Genomic DNA, 26,544 nt, shown 5'->3' on the forward strand with positions numbered 1-26,544 from the left:
ACTTGGGGAGAGAGCCACTCATTGTTTGATTTTACATCCAACGTCGTAAAGTATTTTATTTATAATTTTTTTTATATAAATTGTATGAAAATGAAATTTGGTACGTGCCATCTTTTCATTGGGGCGCACCTATAAAAAATATTAAAAACAATTTTTCGATAAAATATAATAACCAAAATACCCTTTGAAAATTTCAGAGGTATTTTGGTCATTTTATTTTATTAAAAATATTTTTTTATATATTTTTTGCTAGTACGAGTTTAATAGAGGATTGAACGTCCAAAATTTGGTGTCAAAATAGTTTATATAAAAAACATTAAAAAAAAATAGTGTAAAGATGTGACATTGTGATTGGGGCAATCTTAGCCGTCCATTCAGAATGGACGGTTGGATAAGGGGAAGTATATAAGTTTTATGCTGTAGGGGAAATGTAGAAACTTGTCCAAAAAAAATAAAAATAAATTAAAATTGGTAGGACAAAAATACCGAACTTATAGACCAACATGTAAATTTAGTAATTACATAAAAAACCCTTATCAAAAGAAAAAACTTTGTAAGGTTGGCGACGAGCAGGGTCCGGGCCGGCCCGTCCCAAGTCCCGGAAGGCACGGGATCAGTTCAAGCCCGGCATGAAAATATCACAGGAAATGCCCCGCTCAAAAATGTCCAAATGAATCCCATCCCAATCCAAAGCCAGTTAATGGCCCTTAAGCTTCTATTTGTCTATGTCGGGGCTGGCCAATTAAGAATGCTCTTTTTTTTTTTTTCATTTTTTTTCTCACTCTTCAAACTTTTCTTGGTAGCAAGCCAAAAAATTGGTAAAATATTTTATAGAGAGAGATAGGGCATTAGAGGGAATGAAATCTTAGATTTCTAGAGAAAGAGCATGAGTTTTTAGAGAGAGAGAGAGCGGATTTCTAGAGAAGGAATGGGTTTTAGAGAGAGTAAGAGAGATTGGGACTTTAGAAAGAGAAAAAATTTGGGTTTCTAGAGAGAGGGAATGAATTTTTAAGAGAGAGAAAAAGATTGGGTTTCTAGAGAGAATAGGTTTTTAGAGAGAAAACGAAATTAAGTTTCTAGAGAGAGAGATAATTAATTTTTAAAACAAGAAAGAGAGCCAAAATTTTATCTTCCACAAAGAAAGCCATAACTGTAGGCTAAGTAGAACTTGCTGCTCTCTCTTTATTTCCATAGAGTGAGATATCAACATCGATTGACTAATGTCTTTTTACTAAATATATTCACCATTCCACTCTTTTACTCCCCCTTACATTCACATTGTATAGATCCAATTAAAAATAGAGAAAATTACATACATATCTGTTATACTTTACGCTATTACGGTTACATCAAATAGTTTTCGTTATTACTCATATGTTTGTTTTTTATCTTCTATAACGTATTTTTTTTAAAAAAAAGACACTTTTGCCCTTTTTTGAATGTTTAATATCCGAATTTATGAAAATTTCAGATGTTCAACATCCGAAAACAACCGCGGCTACAACAATGACTTTTCTCAATTTCGGATGTTGATGTTGAACATCCGAACTTCTAAGAATTTCGGTTTTTAAACATCCGAAATTATGAGAATTTCGGACGTTCAACATCCGAAATATTGCGCGTCAATATTTCCCGCTTATAGGTGGAAATTTATACATTTTTATTTGTATAAAGTTGGGATAAACCGATCATTGAAGCATCGTACTCCTTTTGCTGTCCCTTAATACAGTAACCTACAAAAACAAAGTTGAAGAGATTGACTCACTATTTAAACGTGATTGGTATCGTTCTTACTATTTCTTTATACGGTTGATTAATTAAAGTTTATTTATCTGTTATTATTTAGAATGTTTTAATTTGTGAGTACACTTGTTGTGTATTTTTTTATTAAAAAATGTAATTTTTTTAATACTGATGAAGTTTTTTTATATAACTATTTGTTGTTTGTACTATGTTGATACATTGTATTCCTTGTTTTGGCTAAATAATTGTTAAACTTGTTTGTTTGTATTAAAATTTGTTGTTTATTTTGTGTTTATGTGTGTATTTTTTGTTTTCTTTTGTTTAATGTTTATTACTCATAATTTTAGTGGTACACTATTTCAATCTATTATGTAATACTCAGATTTTATGAACCCTAAAGTAGCTAGAAATATCCTAATTTTTGGTAAATTTTTTGTATTGATTTTTTGTAACACTAATCTTGCTATTCATTTAATACATTAGTATTGAAGATGGCTACTGGCAATTTTAGTAGTACACTATTTCAATCTATTATGCAGTACTTAGATTTTATGAACCCTAAAGTAATTAGAAATATATCGATTTTTTGTAATTTTTTTGCATTGATTTTTTGTAACACTAATTTTTTTATTCATTTATTACAGTAGTATTGACGATGGCTACTGAGGAAGTGCAACTGGCATTCCGATATGTTGGGTCATTTGAGACAAATGCAGATGACGGACGTGTTATTTATAAAGGAGGACAATTTAAGGTCACCAAGTATAATGGGAATTCCTTGGAGGAACTAAAAAATTATTTTACAAAACTAATCAAATGTAATCCAAGCAAATTAGCTATTATGTACCACAACACAAGTCTATCTAGTGGGCTTGATTTAATTGATGTTAGTGAAGATATAGATGTATCTTTTATGTTGGGAGGAAAATCTTTGAGAATTATAGTATATATTGCCGAGGCACAACAAGAATCTGTTGATGAGAACCCATTTTCAAGGAATACGTATATCTACAAATTATTTTTTTATCTGTAAATTGCTTTATTTTAATCTTATAAGTGCGAAAATTGTTGCTTCATCTTACACTCTATCTTTTATCAATAGTCGGCGTAACACGTTACCTGAGCAAGATCAAAACATTGGAGTGGTGCCCAACCCTGAGCTCGTACCAAATCGTGATATGGAGGACATTGAACCACTAGAGAGTCTATTTAGAGGAGTTGATAACGAGGTTCAATTGAATGTTGGGCAATTTTTTGAAAATATTAATGAATGTCGGCATCATCTAGCTGATTTTGCAATCTATAACAATCTTGTTTTGAAGTTTGACAAAAGTGAATTAGGACGGATGTGGTTAAGTTGCAAGGCAGATGGATGCATATTGCAAGTATGGTACTTACGAGTTGGCAGCACCGCATACTTTAAAGTGAAGTCTATGGTTAAGGAGCACACATGTAGTGGTCCAATGGGGAGGGTCCATCAGCCACTAGCTCAATAGTGATTGAGTGGCAAAAAAGATTAAAGACTGCCTTCTTGACCAACCAAAAATTAAAGCAAAAGAGATTATAAAGGATGTTCAACGTGATCACGGGGTCAGACTTTTCTACATGCAAGCTTAGTGGGGAAAAGAGATTGGTAGAGAGATGATAAATGGATCACATGAACAACAATACCATGACCTCCCCCTGTATATTGAGAAGATCAGAAGAACCAACCTGGGAACCGAAGTTCTCATCCACACAGATGAAGGCAGGTTCAAATGACTATTTCTTGCCTATCGTCCATGCATTATGGGGTTTGTTAATCGATGCAGGTCACTAATTAGTATTGATGGAACCTTCTTAAAAGGAAAGTATCAAGATATTTTATTGTACGCCATCGCGTTAGATGCAAATAATGGGCTCTTCCCATTGGTATTTGCAGTGGTTAAGAAGGAGAATTGCCAGAGTTGGTAATGGTTCTTAAGTATATTAAGTGAGCAATTGAATGGGTGCCCTAATAATCTATCTGCCTTAACTATTATATCATATCGACAGAAAAGCCTGCCAGAAGCAATAGAAAAATGCTTGCTAACATGTTTTCCATTATTTTGCATATGACATATAGGAGAGAACTTCAAGGGCTTTATGAAGAGGTCAACAGATACTGAAGTATTGATGATGCTGTTTTGCAAGGCTGCTCGTAAAGCGACCATTGGTAGGTTTGAAAAAATAATGTTTAATATACAATATGCCGACCCAGAAGCATATGATTAGATTAAGAATATTCCACCCAAATATTGGTCAAATGCCTATTTTTCAAGGTCTAGATACAGTCATCTTACTTCAAATATGGCCGAGTCTTTCAATGGTTGGATTTTATCTGCTCGAGAGAAGCCGAACATTACAATGTGTTAAGAAATAAAGGTACAGTTGATGACCAGGCTTGAAGAGAAGAGGGAGTTAGGTAATACTTGTAGCGGCATGCTAGTACCCAATGCCCAAGAATTACTCGACACGCGAAAGATGAAGGCTCGATTTTTGTATACAGTTATATCCGTCATGGACACGCAGTTTGAGATCCACTATCTTGGGAAGAAGTACGCTGTCGATTTAACGCATTGGACATGCAGTTGTAGAAAATGGCAACTCAGTGGCATTCCATGTGTCCATGTTATTGCGACCATTAACCATATATATTTGGATCCCACTGTGTACTGCCTTAAGTATTTTACAGTAGAATACTTTACAACTGGACAATGTTGCCACAAAGGACTACACGCTTTCCCGGTAGGCCAAAAAAGCAACAAAGGATATCCGAGATGGAACATCCGATCCCCAGGTCTTTGACGTGAAAACGATGCGGCGCAGAGGGTCATAATAGGAGGACATGCAGAGAACTGATATAGGGATCTTGATGTTAATATTGTACTCTTGTATGGAATTATAATATTTATGAATTAATGAATTGAATGAATATTGTGTTTTTGTTGTCAAAATTGTGTCAACTTATGACGAGAAAACCAGTGGTGGATTTTATCTGCATTCACATTTTGCCAATCTCGGTGTCCACCTTGTCTGCTAGCCCTCTTACCAATAACTAAGAGATTTCTAGGAATGCCCTGTGTAGCTCCAATTTACCGTCGTACTCGATCTGGCATGTACGACTCGACAATATCGTCAAATATAAGTGTCGTCAGATACATTGTAGTTTCAAATGCCTCATGCTTGTCATCTGAAATGTCTTTATCAGGTTTGAAATAAGGATTCCATATTTTCTGTTATATGATATGCAATCAGCCAATAAAAATAATTACAAATGATAAAATACATTTGAAATTAATCAATATCAAATTTTACACTAACCTCATTAGGCCGAAGGTTATGAAATTCTTATCTAATGGGATGGCACTAGGTTATGTGGATTGCAATGATATTTCTTCGAGGGCTCCCATCTTTTGGTCTTAAGCAAATTTGGTGAGACATTATGTGGTATGGGCCTCATATACATAAGATGCTCATACGACCAACACTGCAATAAATTCAGCAAGGAAGATTATTTAATATTTTAAGAAAACAGTCTAAACTATTACACTTATGTCATATACCAACAAAAAAGGGTTACCTGCATGAGAGTGGCTAAACCACTAAAATGCCTTCACTTGAAAATACAAGCTTTTCCCAGTGAGCGATAGAAGAATGCAAGGGCTGCAACACCCCAAGCATATTTGATGGCTCTCTCAATATCTTCCAAAAACTGCAAGTACCTTGTTGGCACTGTTGAAACTGATGCATCAACGAATATGGTGACACTGATGAGGAAAAGCAGATATGCTCAAGTATATCTATAAACTTGAATAGGGGTTGCATTAGGTAGCAATTCCCTAAAATTAGCCTTCAACCATGTATGCCTCAGGCTTGTCAGGTTGCCATTAGGGACTATACCCAAATTGTCTTCTATATACTATTGCAGGTCACTGATAAGACGACATGTAACTGGCTCGTCATCCACAACCAGTCCTAATATCTCGTATATATCAAATAGCGTTGGTGTCATCTCACCAATATGAATGTTAAAATGAAATATGTTGGTCTCAGAACGCCACCTCTACATTAGCTGAGACCAAAGGATGATCAATTCGGCCTGGCAGAATGATAGACAAGGGACCCAACCCAGACGCATTAACTAATTCAACTTGCTCTTCTGTTAATTTCCATTTGTTTAATTGAAAATTCTTTTCATCAATTCTAATTTCTTCTTTCTCCTGAAATACAACAAATAGACAACATATTAGTCCGAATACATATACATGTACTTCTCATAGAATGTTTAAACCTATATACAATTTATTGAAAAATAACAAATTAATAGAAAGAGCAGATGAATATATTCACATACATGTCCTTCCCATATAAAATATGATGCATGTCCAAGATGAAGTTGCAGTAAACTAAGGTCCTAAGGACCTCCGGGATATCCTCCATCGGGATGTAAACGATTCATATTCACTGAAATCCCATATGGTCACCTTGTTAATCATAAGGTTATATATACATAAATTTATTGGATAACAAATGAACAAACAATAATGACATGCTATTATTAAACAGAAAAACTGATTGTTTCTTGAAATTGAACTAAAGTCTCTAGTTGGTCCAGGTCAACTTGGGAAAATTTTTAGTTGGCCCAGCGGTTTTCTAATTACTGGTAATTAAATATTTGTTCTATCCAAAATTCATTATATCCGACCACCCAAAAACAACCACCCATTGGTAAATTATCACTCAGAATATGGATTAATACATATTTCTAACACTACAAATTGCATGTACCAAGTTAACCATTTTTAACCGTTCAATTTCATATATTCAAAAGAGGAGCAATAAGCATTCAATAGAAGACACAAATTTCAAAAGAAGAACAATAAGCATTAAAAAAAACACACAAATTTCACCAACACAAATATTCACTAATTGGGCAACCATAGATTTCATAAAATTGATATAATTGATAAATTGATCAAATGCAACTAAAAGAGATCAATATTATATAAAAAAAGTGAATAAACAATTAAGAAATTCACACCCAACATTAAAAATGATGTAGAGAATAGTCAAACTGATGTATTTTTAGGGATGCATCATATACTAAATAACTTCTATACTGACGTATTTTTAGGGATGCATCATTTACTGAGTAACATCTATACTGATGTATTTTTAGGGATTGAGTAAGAAATTCACTCCCAACAGTAATAAATTGAGTCATTTCTATACTAACGTATTTTTAGGGATGTATCCTAGTAAAAAATAAAATACCAATAGTAAAAATAAAACCGCCAAAATGATGCAGAGAATAGTCAAAATAAAACTACCAAAATGTAACTTCTATACCAATATATATTTAGGGATTCATCATATACACAACAAAACCTAGAAAAAAATAAAAAAACCAATAGTAAAATTAAAACCACGAAAATGTAACTTCTATACTTATGTATTTTTGGACCATTAGATGCATAGAATCATTAGGAACATTAGATGCAGAGTAGATCACAATGATTAATTTGAAATAAAAAGTAATAATGAAAAACGAGCAAAAAAATAAAAAACCTTACCTTGTTGATAAGATGAAGGAGGTTGAAGACTTCGAAACAGTAGCGACGGTGGATTTTGAAGATGATGCGAGGTTTACAATAGCAGCGAGGGTTTTCGGATGTGCAGCTAGGGTTTTTCGGAAAACCTTGCTAACAGTAGCGAGGTTTTTTTTTTGTTCAACTATCAGTCATTTTCGGATATTCAACAACCGAATTTCTGATATTTTCCAATGTTGAACATCCGAAAATGGGAAAAAGCATCGTTTGACCTGCGGCTAAATTCGGATATTCAACATCCGAAAATATCAGAAATTCGGATGTTGAACATCCGAAAATAGGCAAAGTTGTCTTTTTTAAAAAATAGCATTATGGAAGATAAAAAACGGACAGTTGTGTAATAACGGAAACTATTTGGTGTAATCGTAATAACGTAAACTATAACAGATTTCTACGTAATTTTCATACGATATATTGGGGAAGAGAAAGAAAATGAGAGCGATTATTTACCAAGTTCATTATGTTAAAAAAGATAGATAATAAGAGTCAATAAACTGAATAAAAAAATGGATAAGTGGACTAGTTTATTTCTTTATTTAGAGAGAGATAATAAGAGTGAATAAAGAAAGGGATCAGTGCACCGATGCCTTTCTTTATTTAGATTGGCCCATTTTTTTTAATTTTTCTTTCTTATTTATGTATTATTCTTGTCCCTTGATTCTCAAAAAAAAAAAATATGAAGAGTGAAGATTATTTTAAAAAAAAAACAAAAACAAAAACGAAGAAGAAGAAGAAGAAAAAGGTAGATGGGCTGGGCTTTCCTTGTCCAAGATATCATTTTCTTTATTTAGAGAGACAGAAAGAATAAGAGTTAATAAAAAAAAATGGATAAGTGCACCGGTGCCTTTCTTTATTTTGAGAGATATAATATGAGTCAATAAAGAAATAGATAAATACATTGGTGCCTTTTTTTTTATTTAGAGAGAGATAATAGGTGGCAATAAAAAAAGAGATAAGGGCATTGGTGCCTTTCTTTATTTAGAGAGAAGATAGATAATAGAATCAATAAAAAAATGATACGTACATTGGTGCCTTCCTTTATTTAGATTTCACCTTTTTTTTATTATTTGTTTTGTTTATGTATTATTCCCGTCCCGTTATTTTCAAAACAAGAAAATTATGAAAGTGAAGATTTTAAAAAAAAAAAAAAAAAAAAATTCTAAATAGCTCGGGCATTTATTGGGCCGAGATGAACATTTTCAGGTTGACTAGACCAGCACGGCCACATGGGAAAAATTTCGAGTTTTCCAGGCCCGCCAGTTAAAAACCCGACCTGTGCCATATCACTATTTATATCTATACCTGCCATGCCTGGCCTGGCCCAAAGCCCATTAGCGACCTATTAACAGGCCCGTCCTGGAAGTCCGAGGCCCGGCCCTGTCCATTGGCAGCCCTATATTAGGGCGAGGCCCTAAATAATCAAATTGAGGTATACCATAAAAATTCACTAAAATATGTTGTTTCGATGCTGAAAACCTTTTGTTCGATCATCTCAATCTCAAGAATTATGGATATGAGAAAAAATAGATTTTAAGTCTTGAAAATAGTGCATCTTATAATGTATTATTTCCAAAAGTTTTCAAGTGCATAGATCTACTCAACCTACACTGTTTTTAATATTTATTGTAATTATAGTTCAAAACAAATTTTCGAATTGTTTTACATATGTCTAAATATAAAGCACCATATTTTGACACTAATATACAAACCACCCTTTATCAAAAGCCAAGTTATAGTCTAATAGGACTGAAAAAGTCATTCTCCGTTCGCATCACCCACCAAACAATGTGCGGATGGTGACCATAAAAAGTTCAAAAGTCGCCTCTGTCCCCAACAAATATTCTAAGGGGCTGTTTGGATACCTGGAAATATATTATCTATAAAATATATTACTGGCGTAATATATCAAGGGACCGTTTGGATACCTAGAAATATATAATATGTGAAATATATTACTGGCATAATACACTACCTGGATTGTCACTGTTTGGATAGTATTTAGATGCAACCTGGGAAACACATTGATACTGTTTGACTATGTCCCGAAGAAATATGGGAAATACATTACCAACAATTTTTTTCCTTTTTTGGCTGTATACCAAAAACATGGTTGTGCGTACAATCCCTATTAGTATGTAGCTTAAACTTTATAATTGCATCAGGCATAAGAATCAGCCGCACCTTTTGTATGCCTTTGCGTCTTGACTTGGAATCACTTGTTTTTAAGATGTTAACACTTTGGAATAACATACTTTTATTATGATAAGCCATCATATTTTTTATGTTTTTGTGCTAAAGCCTTTAGATCATCTCTCTCTAGAAAAATTCAATGGGCAAATTCAAAAGAAAAAAAAAAAGTTTGGAGAAATTTGGCTAGTAACCTAGAAGGCTTTATTACTAAATAAGATGTATTGGAGGAGAAATTATGTTGGGGCATTGGAGGATATTGACAATGTAAATTAATTAAAAAAGTTCAAAAAAAAAAAAGAACATACTGATTTGAGGATTCTCTTTGGGTGAACTCAAGTATTTAGAATTTATTAGCAAACAATAGCAGCAAAAAAGAAAAAATAACGTCAAAAAAATAAACAGATCGATCTTAATAGAGAACCCAAATTCGTTTATTTTTTTGTAACAATAGCTACTGGTTGCATAACTAAAAAAATAAATCTTGTATATCTAAAAATAAAGAATAGCTACAACTGTGATTGCAGAACATGGGCCTACTCGATTTTAGCTGCTAGTTGAAAAAGATGGGTTGTTGTATGATTTGTGAGGTTTAAATATATATGGGATTCCATTTGCAAAAGGAGCTATTGATTGCAGAAGATCATTTTTGAGCTTTTAACCGGTGGTTGAATATATTTTTTTATTTTTTTAATTTTTTATTTTTTTTGTTGGTTTTTTAAGAGGTGAATCACGGAATTTTTGGGTAAAAAAAATCAAGAACAAAGATTTCCTTGATTACCCGTCAAGCCCGTAATAGATTTTTCACCCTTGAGCATGCCTAATAGATTTCTCACCCTTGAGCATGCCTTATAGATTTCTCACCCTTGAGCATGCCAAATAGATTTCCTTATTTTTGTAGAAATCTTGGGTAATCTTTTCCATTTCTTTACCATTAAAGTGTACCCAAATAATAGAAATATCATATTTATGTCTAATCTACTTTCATGTAATAGATTTTCAGGTTCCTAAACGACTCCTAACCTGTAAATGGATTGTTACTATTTAGGTAGTATTTAGATGCAACCTGGGAAATACATAATTACTGTTTCGCTATGTCGGGAAGAAATATGGGAAATGCATTACCAATATTTTACCAACACTTCCTATAAAGTATCATTTCTTCTCCTTCTTTTTATCACAAAATTCCACTGAAATGTAGAATTTAAGTTACCATCATCTCATTCCAAACAAAATTTCTAATAATAACATCATCACCGTTCCAAAAAGATTTTCTAATAATAACTTGTATCATTCTAAAGTCATCATCACACAATTTCTTACTTATTTTGCATGCCTTTGGCACTTACATGGAATCACATGTCTTTTAATATGATTAGACTTTGGTTACAACATGATATGTCGTTGGAATAATATGATTAGAACAACATGTTTTTATTGTGATAAGCTTTATTTTTATTTATTTATTTATAGAAGCCTTTCAAATGTCTATCTATATAAACATGTTCTAAATTTGTTTGTTAAAGGTTAGAAATATGCTAGGTGTTATAAAGTTAATCCATGATATTTTTATAGCCCATGGTAACTATTTTTTCCTCAATGATAATTAACTAGACCAAGGTAATTTAGATGTTATAAATATGTTGGGAGGCAGTCTCTCTTCCTCCTCAAACTGGGGCTCGAGAAGGAGGGAGAAATGGAGGAGTATATGCCAATATTTGCTCAAATCATGGTACAAGTCTTCTTAGCAGGCATGCAACTCCTCACCAAAATTGCATTTTCTCATGGCCTAGATTTTTACATCTTCACAACTTACAGGACCATAATTGGAACACTTGCCATTTTTCCCTTCGCTTATTTCATGGAGAGGTACTCTCTCTCGCTTATTTTTACTCTCTCTCTTTCCTTTTTGTTGTTGACTAAAATGTTGGACTAATTTCAGGGAGAGAAGGCCTGCCCTGCGCATCAAAACTGCAGCTCACATGTTCCTACTTGCACTGATAGGGTAAGAGACTAAGGCCACTTTGCTGGTATTGGGTTACTTCCAGTTTTCGAATCAGATCTATTAATGCTCTACTGTTTGTTAAATTGCAGGATAAGTGTTGCTCAAAACTGCTATTTCATGGGGCTTTACTATACTTCCTCAACACTTGCCGCCACTGTTCTGAATCTCATCCCTGTCGTCACTTTTGTCATGGCCTTCTTTCTCGGGTATCTCTTTTCTCTGCCCTCTTCCAATCACCCACAAAAACAAAATCAATCTCTCTCCCCCCTTTCTATTTTGAGGACAGAAAAGTTCCAAAGCTAGGACAATTTGTGAACAATGCTCAATTGCATGAACCGGCAACGGAACCCACCCATCGGCCAGGTCAGGTAACCTGGAACGGGTTTGAATGACCGGTATATGGAAAAGTTTATATAAGGTTGCAACCTTAATATGTAGAATCACATATGCATCTAAAAATTCTATCGAAAATGTTGTTTTAATGTTAAAAAAAATACTATAATCGATCATCTTGACATCGAGATGTATGAATATGAAAAAAAAAAGTTTTTTGAGTCCTGAAAATAGTGCATCTTACAACACATTATCTAAACCGTCCATTTTCAAGATTTTCATATATCTATAGATTTACTTAATTTTAACAATTTTTTAAATTAAAAATTTTTTAATTAGATATGGAAATAGATTTTAAGATAATACTAAGAATTTTTTACAACAAAATAAAATGTTTTGATAAAATTTTAAGGTGTGCCTTAATTGGATTGTTTAACCTTATAAAAACCGCACCCCCGTAACGTTACAAAAAAAAAATAGAAAAAGTATGATTAAAGTATAATTAAATAAAAAAAAAAGTTTATATTAAGTTGCAACCTTAAAATGTAGAACTACGGATGCACCTCAAAAATCTATTGAAAAATATTATTTTAATGTTCAAAACCCCTTTAATTGAGCATCTCGACTTCGAGATATATGATTATGAAAGAAAAAAAGATTTTGAGTCTAAAAAATAATGCATCTTACAACACATTATCTAGACCATCTATTTTTAAAATTTTCATATAATTTTAACCATTTTTTGAGTTTAAAATTTTATAATTAGATATAAAAATAGATTTTGAGATAATTTTAAGAATATTTTACATCAAAATTATATGTTAATGATTAAAATTGAATGTGCGCTTTAATTGGATTGTTTAAGGTTGCAACCTTATGTAAACCACACCCTTAAATAAATTCATCCAAATAAGATTAAAAAAGTGAAAAATGGATTTTGAAAAATAAATATCCTCCTAAGGATATCTTATAAATAAATTAAAAAAATTAAAAAAATAAGTATTTATGGCCAATAGGAAAACTATTAAAAAACATTATACAAACAAATTTCATATTTTTATTGAAATTTATATAATTTTTTGGTTTTTTTTTTTTAGAGCAATTGCCGTATAGACTTTAGCAGAAATTAAAAAAAAAAAAAAGTCAGGCAACCCATTTTTCTATATTTTTTTCAAAATTGTCCCGTAGTGAACCCCTAATTTTGAATATTGTTTTTTAGTTTTCTCACTAGTAGGACATAGCCATTGGCCGATTCGGGGTAACCCTGCCGGCCGGTTTTGTAAACACTGATTGTGAACCAGAATATTTTCTCACTCTCTCTCTCTCTCATCGATGGAAAACCAGAATAGAGGCCTTGGACTTACGGTGCAGAAGGGGACAAGCAAAGATAGTGGGAACATGCTTTTGTGTAGGGGGAGCCATGGTCATGACATTGTTAAAGGGTTCAGCCATTAAAATGCTAAATATCAGTAAATCCCCCACTTCATTTTTGTGGCTTTCTGATGCTTCCCTGTACTCTAAGTGGGCCTTTGGGACTGCGTCGCTTTCAGCCAGTGTTTTAGCCTGGTCTGCATGGATAAATTACCAGGTTATGTATCTCCTTTTCTCTCTCTACAAATCAAATAATGTTTTTTCGTTTCTGACTCTCTCTCTCTCAATTTGCTTTTGCAGGCATTGGTGTTGAAGCAATATCCTGCTCAGCTATCCATGACTGGAATTATGTGTTTCATGGGTTCAATTCAGTCAGCCATTATCGCACTTGTCACCAAGGAATCCACAGCTTGGAGAGTGGGGTGGAACGTGGAGCTCCTTTCCTGCGTCTACACGGTAAGAATTTTCATTTCTCACATATATTTTAATGTAATTTATGCGTTTGTGTTTGCTTTTTTGAAACGGTGCCGGTTGTATAGAGCCCAGAGCCTACTTTTTAAATAGCGTCAAGAAACACGGTTTCAATACTTAAAATATATCTTTGTGAGGGCTATATAAAATATATTTTCATCTTTATTCATGAAGATTAAAGCTTTGTAGATCGATAATTATATGAAAACTTGCAATTCGATGGTTCAAAAATGTGATATAAAATATATTATTTTTAAAATTTGAAATTTATTTTTTCTCGTCCATGTATCTTGATGTCGAGATGATCAATTTGAAGATATATAGACAGTAAAACAGTCTTTTTCGATGAAATATTTAAGGTTAACTTTAATTTAATTGTTTAGAACTTCGGCTCTATATAAATTTTTTCTTTTTTAAAAGCTTTTCAGCTTTCAAGTAGCAAATGAGAATTATTTATGTTAAAGATAAAAAAAACATATTTAACCGACTTCAATTAATTGAAATACAATTGCAATGGCGAGTAAAAGGATAAAAAAGTAAAAAAATAATTTCGTCATCAAGGATAAATAACGACAAACTCCGAAGGAAGAAAAATGAAAGCTCGACTGGTTTGGTTGTTCAAAAAAACAGTTGTATCCCATCCCATCCTCCATCAGTCTACGAATATAGAACACTTGGGACCTACCTACACATTGATTAAAAGATGTCATAAGATTCTATAGAACCCTTTTTTCAAATATACGGTGTGGTCGTACTGAATATAAAATGACGCTATTGACTACAACATACCATTGATGTGGTCCTCGACAGTGGTATCTGATGTAACTAATGAGTAATAATTGGAGTGATAACAAGGAGAGAAATGAAACGTGTCAAGCTCTAGCTCCTTAATAAATGACGACAAGAGGGAAGCCATGGATCAGGTAAAGCTAATAGATATTTTTTGTAGGGTGACATGACAACCTCCAACGCACCCCAGAATCATGAATTTACGGACAATATGGACACACGCAACGTGCAAGTGCTTCCTAAAGTAACTGACAGTAAAAGGGGGCCTTACCGCACCAAGGCGAGCTCTACATTTTACGCCGTTAGCATGTAATCCAATGGTGTAGATTGCTTATAAAAATTAAATTTGAAACTTTTTGCATTAAATCGACACATCAGACGGTGCAGATGTCAGACTTTCCGGTGCACACTAAATACATGTGTCGCTTAGGTATCAACAACTTTTTTTTTTTTTTTTTTTTAAGGGTGCAGTTTGTATAGGGCCAAGGCTCTAAACAACCCAAATAAAGCCCACTTTCAAATAGTATCGAGAAATAAGGTTTTCCTATCGGATATTTTTGTGATAGCTTTAAAATATATTTTTATATATAATTATAAAATTTAAAGCTTCAAAAATAGTGTGCATAAAATAGGTCTATGAAATTTTGAAAATTGACGGTCCAAAAATGCATTTCAAGATGCATTATTTTCGAAATTTGAAATCCATTTTTTTCTCATGTTGATATGGTCAATTTGAGCATATTTGGGCTAAAAAACAATCTCTTCTAGTGAAATTTTTGAGGTGGGCTTTAATTTGATTGTTTAAAGCTTTTGTTCTATACAAATTTTTTCTTTTTCTTACAAAGACAAAAAAGTATCTCATATATTAGAATTGGGTTAGGTTATGGTAAGGGTGGCAACGGGTCGGGTCTAATTGGACTCGGATCCAGACCCGAATAGCATTCAGGTCTAGGTTTAAGATTCGGACTTAATCTGTCAGGTCCAAAAGTTGGACTCCTACCTGTACCTGTTAAGTCCAGTATCTATCACGTTGGGTCCCAGGTATATCCCGTCAGGTCTCGGGTTTAACCAAGTCCATTGCCACCTTCACTACGAGCTTCTTCTCTTTTTTTTGTGCTTTTTGTTTTACCATCATATGCTCATTTTATTGGCAACAGAGTCACAATCGTCCACCATTAGATTTCAAGCCATCTGATTTGTCGTGCAACAACTAAAAATGACTACGAGTTCTTATTGTACATTAATACACCCAAACAAATAGGGCTTGAATAATTTTGTCTCTAACAATTAATGGGTGCGGGTTGGGTATGGGTTGGATCCAACCAGAACCGGACTCGGACCCAGACCCGAAGAGTGTTTTGGTCCAGGTTTTGGACCCAAAACCAACTACGGGGTCCAAATGTTGGTCTCATACCTAGACCCTTATCAAGTATACCCAACAGGTCCTGCATCAGGTTCGGGTCCATTGCCACCCTTTTGTTAGGATGCTCACACTATAGAGCATTTTATAAGTATATTAAACAAATTTTGGATACTCATTAACCTTTGTTTTTTAATACAATATTTTTTAGGATTGTATAGATTGAGACCAATTACCTCTTATGTAAAGAGGTCATAATTACTTGTAACCATCTTATGTGAAATCTGATAGCTTGAATGTATCACAAAATTTGAAAAAATTTCTTTTGAACTTTGAGCTTAGGCGATACAATAAATGTAGCCACACAATTTCACATTCAATGGTCAAGATTAATTGTGACCATCTTGTATCAAAGATACATAGTCTCATTGTATACTTTTCTATATTTTTTTTAGGGCAATATATACAATGAGACCATTTACATTTAGAACAAGATGGTCACAATTAATCCAGACCATTGGATGTGAAATTGGATGGTCGTATTTATTCCATTGATCAAGTTCAAAATTCAAAAGAAATTTCTCTCGAACTTTGTGACAAATCCAAACGATCATATTTTATATTGAATGATTGCAAATAACTGTGACCTCCTTATATCCAAAGTAAATAGTTTTATAGTATACAAGATCTTTTTTTAGTCATTTAGAAGGATGTGACATCATCCACAGAGGTTATGACATCATCCACATGGAGCACATTAAAATGCTCCATGTAGGTAATGTCACACTCTATGTAGATGATGTCACACTCCTCTTAATGACAAAAAGTAGCCTTAACAAAAGTTGCTCTATATACAAAACAATAATATATAAATATCCAAAATTTGTTGAGTACAATTATAAAATGCTATACAAAATTTGTTGATTACAATTATAAAACTATTTCTTCTACTAGTAGAAACCAGCCTTGTATTTAAATAACAAAAGAAATTAGGTCAAAATAGCAACATGTGAATGGATCTTTTCTAAATCCTTTACTTCACTTACCATACTTTCTAAGATATTTTGAACACCCAACTCAGGTACAATCCTCTTTGTAAAATTCACACAAATTCGGGTCCAACAGCCATATTTTTCTATCCTTCAAATCCAAATCATATATTCAAGAAAAGAATCTCAACACATTGGATCTATGAGATTTGTAATTTTGAAATACCCCTAGCTCTAAATCAACTACTTCCGAAGTTGAATAATAGCATGTATTATAGGGTTTGTATATGGGATGTCATAAATATCTTATCTTTTTCCTTTTATATTTTTATGCTTTTTCTTTATTTTCATAATTTTTTTGGGATTTTTCATGAACTCGGAGCCAGCGTGTCCACTCACTCTAGGTACTCGCCTGTTTCTAGTTTGTGAGCCATGTGTATATATATATGCATATGACCTATATAGAGTTATCGATATAAATGAAATTTTGGGATAAAAATAATAATTATAAAGAAAACATAGCATAACAGAAAGGAAAATTATCAGAAATAGCCTTCACGGAAAATTGAGGGTTTAAGTAATATAATGTGATAGTCATTACGATCACAATTTTGATATTTTTTTATTAAAATAACCTTTACAATAGTTGTATTACCGTGAACATTCTACCATTACGGTACTTTAAGTAATATAATGTGATAGTCATTACGATAATACAAATACCTTGAAAACTATTTTGGTAAAAAAAAAAGTTAAAATTAGGAAAAAAGATGTGGACAAAGTTTATAAAAGTTGAAAGCTTTTTTCCAATTAGGCGAAAATTAAAATATATTTCTGATAATTTTCCTCAAAAAAATAACAGAAAATAAGAAAGAATAATGAAAGAGTAAATAATGAAAAAAAAAAAAAAAAGCACCAAATTTAGTGAGTTTAGAAAGAAAAGACAAGGTAAGAGATGTTGCATTTGAGAGAGAGAATGAGAGATGATGATGAAAATAGAAGTTACATGAAATAAAACATATATATATATATATATATATATATATATATATATATATATATATATATATATATATATATATATATATATATAGAAGTTATATGATATGAAAATATAAATTACATAAAATAGAAAAAAGGTATTTATCTTTCAAAAATGAAAAAAGTATGAAAATAGAAGTTGGGAAAATGTCTTCATACCTCTCATTTTTAAGTTTTATATCTCACTAGACCCAATATTTCAAAACATATCTTGGGTCGTAGAAATTCTAAGTCTTGTATCTTCTAACCTCCTAAGCTAACTTTATCACTTTTAAACCTAATTTTTTGCTCCAAAAAAATATAATCAAGACATATCATTTATCTGTCTTCACGTGATTTTTCCCTAAATATCTCTCTCCATGACTTTTACCGAACCCTCTCTCTCCCTATTTTCCCACACTCTCTCCACGGTTTATTTTTCTTTATATATTTACTTGATTTTTGTGGATTTTTTCTATTGATTAGTTGGATATTATTCGCATGGATGATTAACTGTATGTAGATTGTGTCTATTTTTGGAATCCAAAATGAGAGAGAGGGGTTTCGGGAAACATGGGGTAGAGAGAGAGACCTAGAGAGAGAAAGTAGGTGAAAATCAAAGAGAGAGAAAGGGTTTGGGAGAATCAAGGAAGAGAGAGAAAGAGAGAAATTTGGGGGAATATACCACATAAAGAGATGAAAGGTTTAGAATAAGCATGTTTTTTTGTATTTGTTAGGGCTAAAAAAATACTTAAAAGTGGTTAAAGTTAGTCCGGAGGTAATGAGATATATTTTAACTCCTTAAATCTATTCAAATATGAAAACAAAAAACAGGGGATACGGGGACATTAAATAGGAGATTGAAGTTACATAAAATAGAATAAATGTATTCATCTTTCAAAAAAGAAAAGTTTTTTTGAAGAAATTTTTTATAAAGCTTTAAAAATCGTATTTTAAACTTTTTCATGAAAAAAACGTCTTACAATCTATTGAAAAATACGCATTTTAAAACTTTTTTCTAAAAAACCGACAATTTTTTTAAAAAGTCGTGTTTAAAATGGCGACTAACTGACTATGGTCCATTAAAATGGCGACTTACTAAATATGGTCCAGAATGGACATGGACTCCATGATTGATGTTTAGTTTTTGTTTGTGTGGTCATTGCCCTTTATTTGGCTGCCCTGTTTCAAGTTGAAATCCTCTTCTGGCTTAGTCTATCGAACTGAGTCAGATTAGCTATTTGATCTAGCCCGATTTGGGATGGTCGAATTAAAAACAATTGTAAATATAGAAAAATGGACAAATAGGAAAGCTGGGTAGTTCCTAGGTTCTTAGAACTAGAATCATCACGTCAGTGTCGAGCCATGATTTCAAGTCAGCTCGGCTATATCAGAACACTTATTTAAACAATTTTTTATAAGGCATTTAATATGCAGGGAGTGATGTGCACAGCAATTGCATACATGGTCCAAAGTTGGTGCATAAAAAAGAAGGGTCCCCTCTTCTCTTCTTCGTTCAATCCAGTTTGCACAGTCATCGTAGCCGTCTTGGAGCCCATACTCTTTCATGTTGATATCCATGTTGGAAGGTAAGTGTCACAATAGAGGTTCTGAAAACTCAACGCACCCCAACTATTTGTTTTTTTTCTTTTTCTTTTTTTTTAATATATAATTCAGGGCTCAAGCTACCGTCGTCACCAAAAATAATTTTATTGCTAAAAGATTTATCACATCTTGTGTACTTGGTAATAAGACAAAAAGATGAACATTAAAAAGAAATATATACGATGAGACAATTTACATTTCATCAAGAGGGAAATGTTTCTATGTGACCTCAACAACCTATAAGATATATGCTACCCCAATGTTTTGCCATTCGATTTGAATCGAACGGCTACAATTGTTTATACCACCATGTCAAACACTGTTTTATTTATTTACTTTTTCTACAAAATATTTTTTAATCACCAAATGACCAAAAAAAAGGTAAAACTAAATGACCAAAATGACCCTATAATTTTCAGAGATATTCTGGTAATTTTTCATAACCAGAAATATTGTTTTTATATATTTATCATGTGCCTCCTTGTTAGATCTATTCATGTCCCAAATTTTGATTCAAAATTATTTGTAGAAAAAATATTGAAAATAAAATATTATGAGCATCTGATCAAGATTCGATGGTTCAGTGGTAGCTTGTGACATTGTGACTCAAGCCATCTCAGCCATTTTCTCAGATCTGATGGTTGAGAACAGAGATCACATATACCATATATATGGGTGGGGTCACATAGAAAGCCGTCCTTTGATAAAAGGAGGTCATAATCATTTTTTACCATTAGAATTGCAATCCGGTGGTTGATGATATATTATTGTTTAGGCACAATATATAAAATAAATTTTCTCAAATGTTGTGACACACTTTCATCTCTTGGATTTCACATTCAACGTCTAAAAGTGACTATGACTTCCTTGTATTAAAAATAAATGATCTCATAGCATACCAACCTTTTAAAATAAGGGCAATTTTTTTATGTTTCTCCTTCAACATAAAACTCATATACTTCCCCTTATCCAACCATCCATTCTGAATGGAGCTTTAAGATTGTCTCAATCACAATGTCATGTCTCTACACTATTTTATTTTATTTTATTTCTATGAACTATTTTGACACCAAATTTTGGATGCCCAATCCTCTATTAAACTCGTACTAGTGGAAAATATAAAAAATGTTTTCAATAAATAAAATATCCAAAATACTTCGAAAAGTTTCAAAAGGTATTTTGGTCATTATATTTTATCAAAAAATTATTTTTCATATTTTTTTATAGGTGCGCCTCAATCAAAAGATGGCAGGTACTAACTTTTACATTCATACAATTTGTATAAAAAAAACTAAAAATAAAATACTTTGATACGTCGGATCTAAGATCAAACGGTGAGTGACCCTCTTGATCAAATTGGACGGCTGGATGGTAGGGGAAGCATAGATCTTCTATGATGTAGGAGAAGTATAAAAACCTTTCCGTTAAAATAAAATCTTTTAGAACCCACAATGTAAAAAGCATTAGTTGACCAATCTCATATTACATTTATTTTATATTTTCGCTTTGCGAGCTTTCAAATTGCTCTAACTTGAAAAAGAACGATTAAGATCTCAAAATGGAGTTCCCCAAATAAAAATAGTTGCTCAATTTTTAAATTTTTATTTTGAGTAGTTCCTTTCTCAATTGTCTTTTTTCTTTTTTTCTTTTTGACAATGTTACTTTCTCAAACTTACCCACCTCGCACACAAATGCACACCGTGTATCTAAATGGTTTTTGATATTGGTGTTTTGGCTTGGCAGTTTGGTGGGAATGGTTATGATAATATTTGGGCTTTATGGTGTGCTATGGGGAAAAGCCGGAGACATGAACAAGAAGCAGGGAATGAGAAATGAAGAGGCAGAAGGTCATGCATCACAATCCAGAGATGAGGAAGCCAATGTTGTAGGCCTTCAGGAGCCTTTGTTCAAGTGAAAAAAAGATAAATGTTCAGGGCACGTGTGAATGGATCATTATAATATTATGAGATGATTATTATATATCGGTATTTTATTTTTTGTAATTCAGTGGAGAAGAGGTCCCCTCTTCTTAATAGCAATGAAATTCAAAATGTCATATTATATCACCACACTATCTTGGCTTTAAGCCCATTCCCTATATTAATCAAGTTCTATGGAGAAAAAGTCATTATTGAAACAAATTTATGTAATGAAAATTATTATTGAAGCAGATTTATATAATGGTAAGCAATTAGCGATAAAAGGAAAGAATTCAATGAAAGAAAGTCCCGGTTTTTTTGTAGAGAAGCGGTTCCCACAGATATTTTGAGTGGTTTCCCTTTCAGTGAAAGAAAGTCTCGGTTGCTCTCAAGGTACTCTTCCTGGATAGTGGTTTAGCTATGAAATGGAGATGGTTTCTTCCTGGATATTGGTTTAACTGTGGAACAGATATGAGAGATCGCCAGGTCTAAAAGGGTTTACTCGATTGGGTTTTGTCGAGGTTATAGAGGTAACTCTATGTCTCAAAATCTATAATGTAACTTTTATTGATATAGTGGATTTCAGTTTGTCTTTCTTGTAGGTGTAGCCCTCTTGGAGCGAACCACGTAAATCTTTGTGTTCTTGTAGCGTGTGTGTTTCATGCTTTATTTATCATATTATGGCTCGTGCTCTCTTTTATTTTGTTTCTAGCTAGAGAAGTACACGATCTTAGTGGAATCTAACTTTTGGGATTCTTGTTTCCGCATCTATGAGAGTTTTTAAATCCAAACAAATAGTATCTGAGCGCACGGTTCAGTACATGGCTAGTATTTGTGCATTCGGTTGAATAAAAGCACATGGCAAAGTATGCAAGCATTTTATTTAACGTGGAAACATATGATGGAAAGAACAGTCTTTTCAGCAAGAATGATGAAGGAATTAATTTGGCAAAAGATGAAGAATTCATAAAATTATCCAATGGATGTTCGCATGGTGAGCTGGTGATTTTAATATCAAAGTGGAGATTGTTGGATATGATGAGTATCTAAAATCACCTACATACAGAAATCTCATAATATGTAAGATTGAGATTGATATCGATAAGTTTCCTAAAAGAAATAGAATTCCAAAGGGATTAGGACTCTAGATATATCTCTTGGTTCTTGAGATATATGTAATACTTATAAGAAGTTATATATATATATATATATATATATATATATATATATATATATATATATATATATATATATATATATATAAGTGTAGAGAGTTTGTGTGCCCCATTTGGGTCACCATAAGAGAAATGTGGCTTCCTCTAGAGAGAAAGGCAGAGCCTCGTCAGTATCTGCAAGGCTTCCCCTTAGAGAGAAGAGAACCTCTTATGGAGAGAAACGTCCCGATGTGCCTCTCGTAAATTGAGAGGCTGGTTTCTTGTAGAGAAACAATTCCCATGGACATTTTGGGTGGTTTCCCTTTTAGTGAGAGAAAGTCTCAGTTGCTCTCCAGGTTCTCCTTCTGGACAGTGGTTTAGCTGTGGAATGGAGATGGTCTCTTCATGGACAGTAGTTTAACTGTGAAATAGAGATGAGAGATCGGCGTGTCTTATTAATAGGGAGAGCAAGTCTAAAAAGGTTTACTTAATTGGATTTTGTTAAGGGTTATAGAGATAACTCTACGTCCCAAAATATGTCATGTAACTTTCATTTATATAATGGATTTCAGTTTGTAGTGCCCGTAGATGTAGCTCTCATGAGGTTAACGACGCAAATGTGTTCTTGTGGAGCGTGCATTTCATGTTTTATTTCTCATACTATGGCTCATGATCTCTCCTATTTTGTTTTTAGCAGAATAAGTACACAATCTTAGTGGGATCCAACTTTTGGGATTATTGTTTATGCATCTAAGAGGGTTCTTAAATCCTAACAAGTGGTATTAGAGCTCATGATTCAGTACATGGCTAGTGTTTGTGCATTTGGTTGAAGAAAAGCACATGACAAAGTATGTAAGCGTTTTATGTGGAGAAATATGATGGCCAACACAATCGTTTCAGCAAGAATAATGAAGGAATTTATTAGGTAAAAGATGAAGAATTCATGAAACTATCCAATGGATGATGGCATGGTGAGCAGGTGATTTTGATATCAATGTAGAGATTGTTGGATATGGGGATTATCTAAAATCACCAACATAAAGAAATCTCATATTATGTGGGATTAAGATTGATAGTGATAAGTTTCATAAAGAAAATCCAATTCCAAAAGGATTAGGACTCTAGATATATCTCCTGGTTCTTGAGATATATGTAATATTTATAGGAAGTTTTCTATTTGGTATGGACTCCTAGGGTGAAAATGCAGAGAATTTATGTGTCATGTTTAAGTCATCATATGGGAAATGTGGCTTCCTTTAGAGAGAGACGCAGGGTCTCTTCAATATCGACAAGGCTTCCCCTAAGTGAGAAGAGAGCTTCATATCAAGAGAAATGCCATGATGTGCCTCATGTAGATTGAGTGACTGATTTTTTGTAGAGAAGCGTTCCCATCGAGATTTTGAGCGGTTTCCCTTTTACTAAGAGAAAGTCTCGATTGCTCTCAAGGTTCTCCTGCTGGACAATGGTTTAGCTGTGGAATAGAGATAGTTTCTTCCTAGACAGTAGTTTAACTATGGAATAGAGATGAGAGATCGGCAGGTCTTGTTTATCGAGAAAGCGGGTCTAAAAAGGTTTACTCGACTTGGTTTTGTCGATATAAAGGTAACTCTATGTCCCAATATCTATAATGTAACTTTCATTGATTTAATAGATTTCAGTTTGTCGTGCTCGTAGATGCAGTCCTCTTGGTGTGAACCACGTAAATCTTTGTGTTCTTGTGGTGTGTGTGGTTCATGCTTTATTTCTCATACTATAGCTCGTACTCTTTCCTATTTTGTTTCTAACTGGATAAACATACGATCTTACTGGATACAACTTTTGGGATTCATGTTTCCACATCTAAGAGGATTCTTAAATCCTATTAAATGGGGTATCAGAGCGCATGGTTTAGTACATGGCTAGTGTTTGTACATTCAGTTGAAGAAAAACACATGGTGCGAGCATTTTATTTGAGAGGGAGATATATGATGACAAGCATAATCTTTTTAATAAGAATGATGAAGGAATTTATTTGGCAAAATATGGATAATTCATAAAGCTATTCAATGGATGTTGGCATCGTAAGCAGGTGATTTAAATCTCAAGGCGGAGATTGTTGGATATGGTGATTATCCAAAATCACCCACATTAGGAAATCCCATATTGCATAGGATTGAAATTAATATTGATGAGTTTCACAAAGGAAATAGAATTCCAAAAGGATTAGGAGTGTATATATATCTCTTGGTTCTTGAGTTATATGTAATACTTATAGGAAATTTCCTATTTGGTGTAGACTCCTAACCTTATATTTAAGAGATGAAAGTGCAGAGAATTTGTGTGCCCTATTTGGGTCACCATATGGGAAAGGTAGCTTCCTTTAGAGAGAGAGGTAGGGCCTCGTCTGCATCGACGAGAAATGTGGCTTCCTATAGAGAGAGGCAGGGCCTCGTCAGCATCGACAATGCTTCCCCTTCGAGAGAAGAGAGGTTTCTATGGAGAGAAACACCCCGATGTGCCTCTTGTAGATTGAGAATCTGGTTTCTTGTAGTGAAGAGGTTGTTGGGTTTATATGGCCTTTAAATGCCTTATGAGTTATTGTGAGGAGACATTTGATATAGTGGATCATAAACTCAGTGGGAGTGTGGTCATTCGTGGACCATACCATGCAAATGATGTTTGCAGATACCGAACTATATTTGACGATCTAAGCCAGTCGGTTGGAAAAAACTCATGTTACTTGGGCATAGTGAATAAACCGAGAAGGGTTCTAATTGTTCATCCCTTGATGAGGTCGGAGTATATGCCCAGATGAATGAGCCGAGGGATTGTGTGATCTTTGTGTGTGAAAGTAGCCTACGGAAACAAGGACCAAAGCCTCATCCATATACTATCACACAACATGCATATTGATATACCGTTTCGAGAAAGCAAATAAGCCACATTTTTTGGTGAAGCGTTTGCATGTGCGAGAGATACCCCTATGCGTCATAGAGTTGTGGTAGCATTAGGTCTAAGTGACATTGACTAGTTTCTAGGGGAGAACCTGAAATCTACAGATAGAGATTGCGACCCCTTAACTCATCGACCAAACTTTGGTGACGATCTAATGAGCTTCTGCTCGGACTGTGGGTCATGGGCAACACTGGGTCGGCATGATAAAACAAGTGCAGTTTGTAGTTCAAAATTGAATGTAGAGTGCCTCATTATTGATTTAATTCCTTGACCATAAAGATCATTTTCCCATCAAATTAATTTAATTATGTTTATTTTATGGTATATATTATCTTAGAATTATTATTTCATTTTTTATAAACCCCTAATTATTTTATTTATAAGATTTGGGTTTATAAAATTAAATATATTGATTTTTAATGATTTAAATATTCAAATAATATTTTAAAATTTATTTTTAAATATATGAATTTTATAGATGACTTGATTTTGGTTTATCTCAAATAAATTTGAGATTGTAAGTAGATATGAGTTTTAAATTGGTAAATTGATATGGTTTATCTAAATAATTTTGAGTTGATAAGTGTGATATATCTTAATGAGATTTGAGTTAATTTTTTTTAGAAAGCATGATAAAGTTTATGAATATATTTTAGATAAACTCACTTTTACTTAATTAATTTTTATTTGATGGGATATTGGTCAAAAGAAGAGGAAAATAATGGTATAAATAGCTTAAATCTCTCACCCCACAAGTCACCCTTGATCAACAGTTAAAATTCAATCTTGTGGGACATGCAATGGAAATCTTAAACCCAATATTATAAGGTTATAGTTCTCTCCTCTCTATCATGTACCGCTCTCTCACACGTCCATCCTCTCTTCCTCCACTTTATCCTCAAGGGGGACTTCATACCCCATTCTCCTTTCTCTCTCAACTTTTCTCTCTCCCAGTTTATCTACTGTCTCTCCTCTACTCTCTCTCTCCTTTGGCCTTTATAAAAGTTGGAGCACGTCTCTCGTGGGGAATTAAA

General features: G+C 33.2%; 1 protein-coding gene across 3 annotated transcripts; it reads left to right on the forward strand.

Moving 5' to 3' along the window:
* Positions 1–11,226: 11,226 nt before the first annotated feature.
* On the forward strand, positions 11,227–21,569 carry LOC18427680 (WAT1-related protein At4g30420). 3 transcript variants are annotated; one of them, XM_011622637.3, is made up of 8 exons: positions 11,227–11,429; positions 11,503–11,565; positions 11,655–11,771; positions 13,243–13,486; positions 13,570–13,725; positions 14,690–14,809; positions 19,336–19,487; positions 21,247–21,569. In XM_011622637.3, the coding sequence occupies exons 1-8, from the start codon at positions 11,257–11,259 to the stop codon at positions 21,416–21,418; spliced, it is 1,197 nt and encodes a 398-aa protein (XP_011620939.1). In that variant the 5' UTR covers positions 11,227–11,256; the 3' UTR covers positions 21,419–21,569. The 3 variants fall into 3 exon arrangements, with proteins under 3 accessions (XP_011620939.1, XP_006836791.1, XP_088705798.1); XM_006836728.4 differs by lacking the exon at positions 14,690–14,809; XM_088849672.1 differs by lacking the exons at positions 14,690–14,809; positions 19,336–19,487.
* The last annotated feature ends 4,975 nt before the right edge of the window (positions 21,570–26,544 follow it).

The sequence above is a fragment of the Amborella trichopoda genome, chromosome 10, assembly GCF_054954075.1.
Source record: "Amborella trichopoda isolate Santa Cruz 75 chromosome 10, AtrichopodaSantaCruz75HAP2 v2.0, whole genome shotgun sequence".
Classification (NCBI taxonomy): Eukaryota; Viridiplantae; Streptophyta; class Magnoliopsida; order Amborellales; family Amborellaceae; genus Amborella; species Amborella trichopoda.